Genomic DNA, 12,411 nt, shown 5'->3' on the forward strand with positions numbered 1-12,411 from the left:
GCTTCCTTGCTCTTTCGCGCTTTTTATTTGTGTTCGCTTTTCCCCTATCTGTGCCCATTGGAAATTTCACTGAGATGCATCGTGTTTGAACTATCTTTTTTCAAATTTGTAATGTGCGTGTCTCTCCGGTGCGGGTATTTTATCTTTCAACAATTAATGTTCTTCTCCCCCAATTTCCCCAGCAATCCCGCTCGCTTGGAAACCAGCACCACCACAGTATCAGCATCAATAGGCGAGTCCAGTTTATCCGCAGCGACAACCGATAACTCACAGACAACAGTGACAGTAGGAACTCCAAGTGCTCGGCTAATGCTCCATTCGGTCGTCCGTAGCGAGACGGATATCAATGTCGAATTATCTGCAAGTACCGACTCCATGACCCTGACAACCGGTGTGCAACCAAGCTCGTGCAAATTCACTGACCTGGATGATCCTAGTGAACTCGCATCAGCCTTGTCCCTGCTTTATGCAAACCTTCAGGTTCCCGCTTGTCGCTTCGCTTTGCTTTATTTGTTGCGTCAGAGGTAGGTGTCCTCCTGTATTTGTTGCATATTAGGCCTTACCATTTTGGATGCATCAGGACGCTCCCATAACCTAGGTTAACTTACGGACCAGGAAACTTCGTTTGTGGACCTCCTGCAGGTACACAAACAGATTACTTTCAGTAGACCCCATAATGCACAGAAACATGCGTAAGAAGTAGTTTATCCCGGTGTTTTTTAAACCGATATACTGTTCTCCTAAAACGAATAGGTGCTTATCGTTTTCGATTCCAACTGGCGTGCCTAATAGCCTACTTTTGGAAGCCCTAATCAGAATTTAGAAGTTGTTCGGCATTCTTCCATTTCACTCGCTTTCTAGCTGGCCAATATTGGTAATTTCAGGAAATACAGACTCATCAGCTGTTTTCAAAATTCTTATACTACAACGAAGTACTTAGCTTACCGATTTTTCCTAAAACTGTCAGTGGCTCAACATAGTGACTATTCCTAGACGCAAGTGTTTAATTGACCTATGGGATTAGAGATGACTGGGTGCTAATCATCTTGTGTTGAATATCGCTCGACGGTTGATGTGGTATGAAAACACAGAAACCGTCGCACGAAGATCAACTCCAGTCTTTTTGAGGCAGTTTGTAGACCTACTACCTCAAGAATTTCATTTTCGTAAGCTCGTTCAACATTTTTTGTTAACATAGCTGCGCACCACGTGACTTATCCACGCGCGGATCGAAACCCATTGAAGAAAGCCAACAGAAGCTGGAACGTATCCGAAAGAGTCAACTACTAATGCTGGCCGAGAGTATACTTTCCGTTTGTTCGGAGAAAGCTCAATATGTCCGTGTCCAGATGTTGTTGCTGGTGAGTTCTGTTCTTTCCGTTTCTACTACCGTGACGGTTTTGGGGCTCAGTCTAGCAGATCCAGATTTGTGCGTAAGTTCTGGAACCGATAGAAAATGAAAATTCAGTAGTCTCTATCTAGATGGTTATTATTGTGGATTTATCGGAAACTAAAATTGGCTTCTCTCTAACTTTTCAGAAATGCCTGGCATTACTGGTTAGTCCCAGTCTCGCTTTGAATGGATTTACCAACAGTGGGGACGAGCATCTACTATGGGACGGACATCCCCAAGTCTGCAATGAAGTTAAACTGGTTGAAGGTCTGCCGGATAATGCTTTCTGTCAAGAGCTTATTACCATACTAGTCAAGCATGTCATCACTCCAGAACGTGATATGACCACCCTACCAGCCGCTCTATTACCCCTTTTGCTTTTAAGTCAGCACGACTCCGGTTTCCTCTTGGTTCAAAGGTGAGTGTGTTCTTTATCGCTGTCCTAAATCACTGAGTGGTGGGAATCAGAGCTGTGGAATCGGCCATCCTCCTGAGATATGTAGCACTGTTAGTTCCCAGATTATTTCTAATTAGGCGTATGGTACACAGCCTGCTTTTTTGCTGCATTTGTAAGCTATTTTACTGACCTGGCCATAGTTTTTCTCTAGGTATGTGTCGTGTGTTGGTTGGCTGACGAGCTGTTTGTTAATTTATCGAGTCTTTACTGTTGCTTTGTTTATTCGGAACACGGTCGATGACAGACCAAACACGCAGTGTTCGTTTTCATCGATTTCCACCCTATTGGAGACTCACTAGGTTCTCCTCAGCGTATAGTACAACTGTTCCCATTAATTTCCTGATCACGATTTCCTGCTTCCCCACACCTTCGGAAGCGGCAGCGTAGTATGAGCTAGTCTTCTGTACAACCACAATAATCCTACTTTATTCATTCATAACACTTTCCCGTTTGTCTTGACAGCGCCCTCGATAGCCCTGTTGCCCAGTTAGATGGGCAACATTTGTTCGCCAACATGGTCCAGCGAGTAAATGATTGTTTCAGCGCAGAGAATCCCGACTGTCAAGCCACCCTTGCTGGTTGTCTTTCGCTACTACAGTCCCTACTTATCGGTCGAACCACGCTTCCCCTTACTTTTTCTTCCGAATCGAATGGGATAGAAATGACCCATATGATGGACAAACTTCGTCGACTGCACATATCTGGTGCTCGTGTGAGGGATTGGCTGGGTTGGTCGAGTGGTGGAGACGAAGGCAAACCCGTGCGAGACTTACATGCACTTTTGGAGGTTGGTTTTTGCGTTTGATGTATAGAAAACCCTATTTTTTCGCGAACTGTTATCGTCCCCAGTCTCGAAGTCAACTATACGTCCCCTCATCGAGACGACCCCCTTTTCTAACGGTGCCTAGTTTATACACATTGCCCCCCTTAAAAACTTCATTGTTTGGTGATGGAGCAGCTGCATGTGGTGATGTGTTGTTAGTTGCATGTCTAAATATCATACCTTGTTGTTTGGATCTGTTGTTCAACTAGGCCCAACAAAGAGGACATTTCATATTATTGTGTAATGGGCATACGCCCGTACCCTGACTTGGTTTCGGCCAGCCGATGCGTACCACTCGGCAAAACTGCGGGTGTTCAGCTAACTACTCGAACCCATGTCAGTAGTTGACATTATATCACTCGAAATGTTGCAGCCATGGGCACTTCCGCAAAGTTGTGCACGGTCAATTTAGGTTCGACAAAATGTAAGTTCAGCGCTTAGAATGAACGGCAAACTGGGAGTGAGTTGTATACCACGACAGGATGCCTCTTCAGGGAGATGTCTTCTGAGCCCTCGCTGGTATCACAGAACGAGAGGCGAATATGTTCTCAGGATACCTGAATATCCTCAAGGTCCTAATCGCTGGCTACTTTGCCCATTTTGAGGAAATAGTTGGTAGCGTGAGTCTTTCCAAGCGTAGTTTGGTTGTGAGAACGAACCAATCATTACGCACGGGTAATTAAACTAGATCATGTGCGCGTTATATCATTCGCCACAGTCGAGTTTACTGTCCAATGATCAACTTGCCTAATCGAACAGTTAAAAAGTTAACATTACACAGAACTCTCTGTTTAGGAGAAATATCATTCTAGGGTATTCGAGTAGCTTGCTATTTCGACGTGGTCGGAAGGCTATGTAAATTTCATTTTCTATAAAAACTTTCAATTTGGATTACGCATGATCGATAACGCTATTCATTTCGGACAAATGACTGATAAGCTTGCCGAATTCCCGGGTAGAGGTTTTCTCTCGTGTCGGTCTTTATTATCCTGCCAGTCTGATCTTCGTTCCATCGTTTATTGAACTGTGGACTTGATGCTCGGTGATGGCTTGCGATGCACGCGTACGTAGTTTTTAAGCTCCATGTTCTATTCCGCCAAGACTCACACCGCTGTGCACAATTTCCATTGCACATATCTACCTACTACCATAGGCCCGATTAAAAAGGTGTGTGTTGTATTTAATTAGAGAATGACGATCATTCGTCATATTTTAACTTGTTGTGAATGGGGAATACCCCCTCGAATTCGCTTCATTTTCGGGTTATCTGAGGTGACGGCGTTGATTGAGCTCCCACACATTTATGATTTGTTCTTTCTTTTTTCTGTCTGATTATGAACATAAATTTATTCGAATTCAGTTGCTGCAAGGTTTCGTTAGCATGGAAAATGCTATGGAGTTGAATGTTTATAGCTTAGGCCATTCAGTTGATGGTCGGCTTGGTCGCTGAGCTCGGCAGGTTTGCTGCGAATGTTTGATCATCCATCGAGATGACATTATCAGTGTGTTATTGTGACGCAGAGCGGAGCTGTATGGTGCGCAGCAGGTCGTCCATTTATAGTGCCAAGCAAGTTTGGAGTGACGATAACTGTTCCCATTTCCGAGCCGCTGATCAGATAAAGGTTATTTTTCTGCGCCGTGTTGTGATCAAATGTCCCGTAACCGATCGTTCATTGTTCCGCCGTTTCCAAAAAAGGTCCTCGAAAGTGGCCCCACGTCTCTAAATGTGCAGGCTTTTTACTAAAGAACTTGTGTACAGTACACTGTTTAATTTTCTTGTGAATTATCATTGAGATCTTCCCCTTTACACACACACACAATTTAACCCATAACCGGTGCGTAATGTGACGATGGAACACTTCCGATTGGGAGAACCGCAGAGAAGTTGGTCACTTTGATCAATACATTATACAAACCCCACAAGATTAAGATGCATATGAAAAGCGTATATTTACAATAGGGTTTCCAACCCAATAAAATGTAATGTTGCATACACCCAGGCGTTTTTCACTTTTATATCCTGTGAATTCGCAACCCGAATCTGATTAAAACTATTTCGCCACCTTGTAATTCAATACTACCGGTGCAACTTCCGATTGTAAACTGATTTCCCCATTTTTTTCTCACAGATGTTGGCTGATGATGAACCTTCTTTGGAATATTTGCGTAGTGGGATGAAGAATCTGTTATCTCTACTGTCAGAGGAGTTTGACGTTCCTGCATGCGAGGAGAGTGCTTTGGATTCCAGCACACTAATCAAACCTCGGCCGATCGAAGAGCTATTTGCTAGCCGCCCATATTTCATATCGCTTTTGTCCTCATCTGCGTCAGTTTCAGAGGAGGAATATCGGCGTATGTTCATTGCACGCTGGTGTTTGTACAACAGGTTCTCCCGCAATCGGTCTATTGTTGATGTCGTGAGTCCCTTCGTGTTTATTTTCCAATGCCGCACATGATTTATCTCGTTATCTCAGTAATCAGTCTAATGCTTTGGTACTCTGTTTTACAAGGCGCGTCTCGTATGTGAGAATGGGCCAAATGCATTGATGTTCCAGATCTTTATTTCCCGTAATTTTCCCTTAGCGGGGTCCGTGTGGTGTCTCGCACTTTTCCCTCTGCTAGAACAGTGAAATCGATGGTGGGCAACTTTATATCGACGTTTTGGATCCAGTAATTTTACCGCTTCCTATATTATATATGTGTTGCTGTAAACCGAACGGGTACCTTGTATACCAGTAATTAATTACTAGTTACAGAATACATTTATTCCTCATAAACACATTCTGAGGTGTCCATTTTGAATGTGGATGGTTGGTAGAATTACAGCTACCAAGGATTTGATGTGTGTGACTTCTGTCATGAACTCAAACAGTATTGTCGACCGTTTGCCCATTTTCCGGGACCCAGGCCTAATGACATGTTCTCCTCACTGTGTTTACGTCAACATAGGAACTTTAACTTGACTGCTTACTCGCCCCTCTCAACTCTCTTAACTGCTTGACCTTGGCCAGTAGAATAACCCAAAAGGAGTACTTCAAGATCATTTATTCAACAACAGTGGACTAAAATGCCGTATTCGGTCATCGGAACCTATATCAGCGTTCAGCATAGGCCATGTGTCAATGTCTGATACAGCTACTCATGTTCGTTGTGAACTTACCCCTGTTTTTGTCTTGTAAATTGACTTGGGGTAAGAGCAGTGAATGCCTTTGCTCATAACATCTATCAGGCGTATCTTCATACCTTCGTACCTTTTCTGCAATCGGAGTTTATAGTGGACTAGTCTTTCAGAGTCGCTTCGCTGCTCCAGATGTTGATGCTTGCGAAAAGGTTTTATATTGTCCAGTTAGTCTACTTCAACGACCTTAATAGATATCTTAGCTCAACTTTGAGCTGTTTTTTTATTTGATTATCCTAATTATTTTAGTAGGGACTTACATTTAACTTTGGTTTCGTGTATTCGTCCGTTTTTCACTCGCACAGCCCGGGGATACCTCAGACACGGCACCATATCTGGTCACGTGCAATCTGTCAGAACTAGCCGCAGGTCACTGCAACACTCCCAGCATTCGTGATGAACTGCTCAAATGTGGTCGCCAACGTGATTCAGCCGAGACCGCCATACGACATCAAAAACGTCGGCGTGGACAAACTTCTATAATCGAGACTGGCAGAACTTCGAAAAAATTTGGTGCGCCTTTTTGTTTCTCTATTTTTCAAATCCACGTGACCGGTCCATTTAGAAGACAATGCATAGTTTATTTTGATCATAAGCTGTCAGGCACAGCAACTGCCCGCAGTGGTGGTTAGTCGTCTGTTAACCACATGAACTTTAGTTTGAAAACTTCGTTGGATAGTGGTGTAACATCGGAACTAGTAAACAAACCCCAGTGCATGTCTGCGATTTCACCTTTGTCGCCTCCTTGATTTCGTTTTTATACTCGCCACCAGTTTTTACGCTATTGTTATCCCACGAATATCCCACCTTTCTTTCGCTCAGTTGCACCCATGCGTGGACGTGGATTCATGTTACGGACTGGGCCGGGTGCCTCCGGCGGCTCCACAGGCACATCCAATTCCGGTCCAACTGGTTCAATTTCGGGCACTGGCCGGCTTGATCCCTTTCGGTCGAGACCCTTAAACACTAGCCGACCTCCAAGTTTGCATGTGGATGACTTTACAAAGCTAGTCAAAGATGACACCGTGATAGAGGTTTGTTCAGCACGTTGATGCATTGGACTAAGTTTGCCCGGTTTTCAAAGTTCTGCTGTTTTTGTTTATATCTGTTTTGTGGTCCCTTCATCGACTTGTTTGACTTCTTCGCCTGGCTTTCGAGGCTCCCGACAGGAACACTTCTCACTTGTTTAAAATGAATTTTCCTTCTAGAAAATAATCATTAATCAATCAAGTGTCATGCCCCTTGTAACTTGAATTTCTCTGCGTAGCACTGCGTTCACTTAGAAAAACATGGTTTAATCTTTAGGCTGTTGTTCTGTGAAACTGCAGGTATATCTAACCTCTGCAACTCTCTTTCATGAGCTACAGCGCACAGCTGTAGATGATGATTATGTACCGTGCATTGCAGTTTTATTCAGGATCTGACAGAACTTGGCTCATTACTCTTGTTTTGGCCAGGGGGAGATACATGAACCCTGTAGCACCTCTGATTTTAACATCACAAGAGACGTAGTTTTTTCTTTTGCTGGTCATGCCCCTTTTCGAAGCGTCTTACTCTGCTAGTTTCTTTCCTCCTCATGGGTGGTGGGCTTACAGTTTACCGTCTGCTTGTATTACGCAATGCGGTTTTGGTGGAGGGAAAGTAAGTTCTTGGTCTGGTGCTCCCGTAATTAGCAACTAGGTAAATGGGATAATCTTGAAGACAGCTTCGCCAGGTTGGCGACTATATTGTAGCGAAATCATAACAATGGTTGGTCGTTTGCGGTGGAAGGGACGAAGAGAATAATAATGGAACAATCAGCTATGAGGACTTTTACAGATAACGGGACAAACGGGAAATCTTGTATGGACGGGAAAATGATAGGACAAGCATGGCTGACACCTTTTCAAACGAGTATTCACTGTGTGACAAACGGCGAAGCCATTGCGGTTGCTACATCATGGCTTTAGCAAGTGGGTTAGATGCAGTCGAATGAGTCCTACCGTGGACACTAGGGTAGGATTAGCGAGTGATCAACCGTTCACTTACATTCATGTTCCAGTTAGCTATTTCTACTCATGTAGTTGGTTTGTTTTTGCATCAGAGCCATACTCACAATACTGAAGGTTTTAAAATGCTGTTGAAAATCACCTTTGGGTCCATTTCCAACTTCTTTCTCCGATTTCCTCTTAGGATGTTTCGCGTTCTCGACTATACCGCGATGGGCGTAACTTCCGGGGTGAGTGAGGCATTTAATACGCAAATATTTCACACGAATCTGTAGCTTCCCTGTATCCCTTTTGAAGACATTCTTTCCGTTTAGCCGTTGGTGGTTGACTTCGCTGTACCCCTTCAAATTACAACATTGTGAAATCGGGATTGAACTGCGCCTTTGACGCGTCATCTTGCCAGACAGCACTGTTTACATGCAGTTTGTTTTTATAGATAAAAGCGCATGCTGTTTGTCTCTACGTCTCTCCTCCAGCATTACATTTCCGGAAATTTATTTCTAAAAATGCATTCCTGTTATTTTAACCACAGGTCGTGGTTCCCGCATCAACTCGGGTCGTGGTGCCTCAACCAACGTCAATTCTTCAGGCGCGTTGCACCCGACTTTGCCGTTCGCTTTTGGTGTCCCTGCCCTAAATCCGCTAAGCGCGACAGCGTTACTCCCGGGCTGGCCGAATATGGCCCGGACCTTGTAAGTTGTGGCTGTTCGTGGCTGTTAACTTACCGTTTTGCATGTTAAGTGGTCTTTTATTGCTATGAGTTTGCCATTCACGGCGTTCCAACTGGGAAAGATTTGTGACGCAGCTTTCAGATCACTATGCACGTCATATTTATTACGTCAGGTGTCACTTACTCTCCCTTATTGTTACGAACCAAGCAGTTATCGGTCTGACATATGACCATGGCTTGAGTGAAATTTTTTACTTCTCGTTAGGTAGACGTGGAAGTAAGGTCCATTTCATCCTTCTGACACGGGCTGCGTGTTACTCCGGACATGGGAATACCAAGTGACGGTTGTGGTGTGCTGTCTGTCGGCAACCTTGGCATTTACGATTCTGCAACCATAGCTGAATGAACCTGCCGGGTACAGAAGTCTGAAGCGCAAGTTCGACTTTACTCGCTCGTGCACCCAACAACGTAGTGGTTTTCAAAGGTAACAGGGTAAATGAATGCGTGTATCTAGTGGGGCGATATGTCCATTTTGACGTGACTGTCCTGTGCGCCTGAAAATTCTGGGAGAAAAGATAAACTCGCACGTAGCCGATTGGTGCTGCTGTTCGGATTCTTTACTGCACCACCTCCACTGAAGCTCTCAGTTTCGCCCGAAGTGAAAATTCCGAGTTAATTTGAATTCCTTAGCCGTGTGAACCGCCGGTAGCTGCGCTGTTCTCTAGAAAGCAGCATGGGGCGGTTAGTTGTAGCACATGTTCGAAATTTTTCGAATAGGCTCAAAAGTTCTGCAAATTTCGTAGGTTTGCGGACGAATTTCAGTGTCTAAGGCAGTCACGTATTCGCCTGTTCTCCTGCCCTAACTACGAATGGGATGTGTCCCTATCTGTCGAATGGTTGAGCTCGTTGCATCATTACGACCGATTCGACGCGCCGTCTGTTGTTTGGATTACAATGAGGGCATTGATGCAAGACTACATGCACCCCTAAGATTCGGCGTGCTCCGTCCTGCTTAGCCGAATAGCGAGGATAGTTGAAACGTTAAATCGTGACTCCTCGGGGTAGTACCTACTGTTGAGGTTCCTATTCCCAAGAACGCAGCCTCGATTCTGTTTTGCTTGGTTGGACATGTTGTTGTCGCGCATCACTCGAAGTCACCGTTTTGGTGTGACAGCTCCTCAATCGGTGTTCCAAGAGGGGTTCGTTGACGTGCCGAGGTAGGATAATAGTTATGCCCACGGTGTGGACTGTTTAATACCAGTATAGTCAGTCCAAGTTACAATCAACGGGCGATGCGAGCCTTTTGGTTGTTGTTTCATTCGTCTTTTATCATCACAAGACTGTTATCTTGGGACTAAAAACTATTTTCATCTCATGGGTCCGTCACGGAATACGAGCAATGGAATGGAGTCAATGGAAGGTCTCCTAAGCAGTTTTCGAAATTATGAGGACTTGTAATTTTTACACCATTTCACGGAAGAATGGACGTATCAATACAATTATACAAAGTACATCAGGAAAGCTTGAGGGCACTGATATAAAGGATACTGTTAACCAACATGTTAATCAACAACACATTCAAAGTTGTAGTTCATCTGACATCGAAATCAGGACTCTCACGCTTGACTTTGTTCTGTTTTGTACCTGTTTTCTGAATGATGTGGCTGAATGTTAAACACATCTTGTCTGTTGCCTCGTGGTCGACATTCACTTTTTGTTTTCCTTCATGTAAGCTACACAGATACCCTCTGGCCAAACATCAACATCATTAGAAGGCTGATAAGAGACCGAATGGCGTGATGTTTGCCATAAGGCCATATCACTTGCTGTCACGTACGCACATAATTGCTTACACCCGCAGCTTGGTTCAGGCATGACGTGAGTCACCCGCTGTCGCAACAACGAAGTGATTCATGTGACCATTTCTGGGATGGAAGGGATTTCTGGTCTTGTAGCACACAGACCATTCTGTTAGTCTCGACTGGAACCAACATTGATCTAATCTAGCGATGAAAAAGAATTAAACAACACACAACGATGATGAAACTACTTATGACGTTATGAACTTCTGAACCACCCGTTACCAGATGAGGTTCAACCGAGTCACACTAACATTGGCTTAGTTTGCAAATGGTTGTTTGTGTACTTTTGGATACAAAAATAGCCAAAACGGCTATCTGAATGTTAATGTGATAGACACCTTCAGTCGAATAAAAAAGTTTCTCTTGATGTTTCCTCTTGCAAAGTGAGTCAGGCGGTTCGGAGGCTCACGGGTATCCTCTTGAAGCACATGGACGTTCTGTAGACTTAGTGCACTACTGACTAGGTTACTGAAAACGCTTCGAAAGATTCGTCTGTGTTCCAGGTATGTCCGCCGTCAAAACCAAACTGGTATGCAGATGAGTTCATAAGGCCAATCCAACCTGCTCGTCTCTTTCAGTCCGATTTTGTTTTCGTGACCGAACATCGGCCAAATTAAAACATTATATTTGTGTGCACGTTTATGCTTAAAGCCCAGGATCATCCTGACTTTTGTGAACTCTGTATTGAGTTTTAAAACTTTGTTTATTGACTTATGTGCACGCCGTAAAGCCCGCTGCTGCCCAAGTATTCATTGAGGTAGAGAACAACGGTCATATTGAGAAGAAAAAAACAGTAATATTACCCCCTCTGGCGATCGACACGTACAGGGCGGATAGTGAATCATTACACCCGGACTAAAAGCTGTCCTGTAGTAGGAATGTGGTTAGATCTCGAAAAGCCAATCCATGTGAGGTTTTTTCCTTATTAGGACTCCCCGGATGGGTTCAAAGTTGGAATATCTGATCTTTTGGCCAGCAGAGCTAGATGGCTCGGTAGTTAGAGCGCGAATTCACTGACCGGAAGGTCTGTGGTTCGGACCAGACCTTCGCCTCTCGAGTTCCCCTGTCTAGGCTTTGGCTCCCTGATACTATCTCAGCTCTCATGCTTCCTTCGAGTGGCATGGTAGTTAGGTACCGAGAGGGTGCTCCAGCTGAACGACTTTGGCTAATAGATCCAGCTCGTTAAAAATAAACCTCCAAAAGCTTCCGCACACAAATCAGTGTCCGTCAGGGATGCCCACTCTATCCATTCATATTTAAATTTGTGATCGATGAAATAATGAGACGAACGCTGGAGGGTCTCCAAAACCCTGGTGTTCAAATAGCCAGTGAAGAAAACCTTGTCGATCTGGAATATGCAGACGACATCGTTCTCATGTTCGAAGAGGAGGAGAAGGCGCAAGTATTCTTGGATGAACTGACCAAAGTCATCCCGTCCTTTGGTATGCATTTTGCACCCACAAAGTGTAAGGTCATGCTTGTAGACGTACAGTCACTGAACACGCCCCTTACAATCCAGGGAAAGGTACTGGAAGTTGTGGAGCGTTTCACGTACCTTGGAAGTTGTATTAGTTCTGATTGCAGTGTGACAGATGAGACGAATGCGCAAATCTGCAAGGCTCGGGCCGCGTTTGCTAACTTGAGACACCTATGGCCTCAGAATGGTTTATCCCTGAATCTGAAGGGACGTGTGTATCAAGCTACAGTACGGGCTGTCTTGTTGTATGGCTGTGAGACTTGGCCTATTCGAGCAGCGGAACTGAGACCTCCTCAGGTGTTCGACAATCGTTGTCTCAAAACCATAGCTCGTGTGGGTTGGTGTCAGCGAATCAGTAAGGAGGCAGTTAGAAAGCGTGTTTTCGGTTGTGTAACGGGTACTTCCATTGAAGAATGTACCCAGCACCAGAAGCTGCGTTGGTTGGGACATGTTTTACGCATGCCGAACCATCGTTTGCCGAAGAGAGGACTGTTTTCCATGCCCAATTCGGAGTGGCGTAAACAGAGAGGGGCCCACCCCATGACCTGGCAGAGGAGTATGAA

At 44.6% G+C, this 12,411-nt stretch overlaps 1 protein-coding gene across 1 annotated transcript in view; it reads left to right on the top strand.

Moving 5' to 3' along the window:
* Positions 1–12,411, top strand: part of T265_00985 (hypothetical protein) — a gene marked incomplete at both ends in the record, with an annotated part of 38,719 nt that overhangs the window by 24,466 nt on the left and 1,842 nt on the right. Inside the window, 9 exons of the mRNA XM_009164900.1 lie at positions 183–524; positions 1,199–1,361; positions 1,540–1,811; positions 2,313–2,637; positions 4,803–5,090; positions 6,157–6,364; positions 6,674–6,885; positions 8,024–8,069; positions 8,372–8,531. Coding sequence (XP_009163164.1) covers positions 183–524; positions 1,199–1,361; positions 1,540–1,811; positions 2,313–2,637; positions 4,803–5,090; positions 6,157–6,364; positions 6,674–6,885; positions 8,024–8,069; positions 8,372–8,531 — 2,016 coding nt within the window. The remainder of the gene's footprint in view (positions 1–182; positions 525–1,198; positions 1,362–1,539; positions 1,812–2,312; positions 2,638–4,802; positions 5,091–6,156; positions 6,365–6,673; positions 6,886–8,023; positions 8,070–8,371; positions 8,532–12,411) is intronic.

The sequence above is a fragment of the Opisthorchis viverrini genome (genome assembly GCF_000715545.1).
Source record: "Opisthorchis viverrini unplaced genomic scaffold opera_v5_10, whole genome shotgun sequence".
Lineage (NCBI taxonomy): Eukaryota > Metazoa > Platyhelminthes > Trematoda > Opisthorchiida > Opisthorchiidae > Opisthorchis > Opisthorchis viverrini.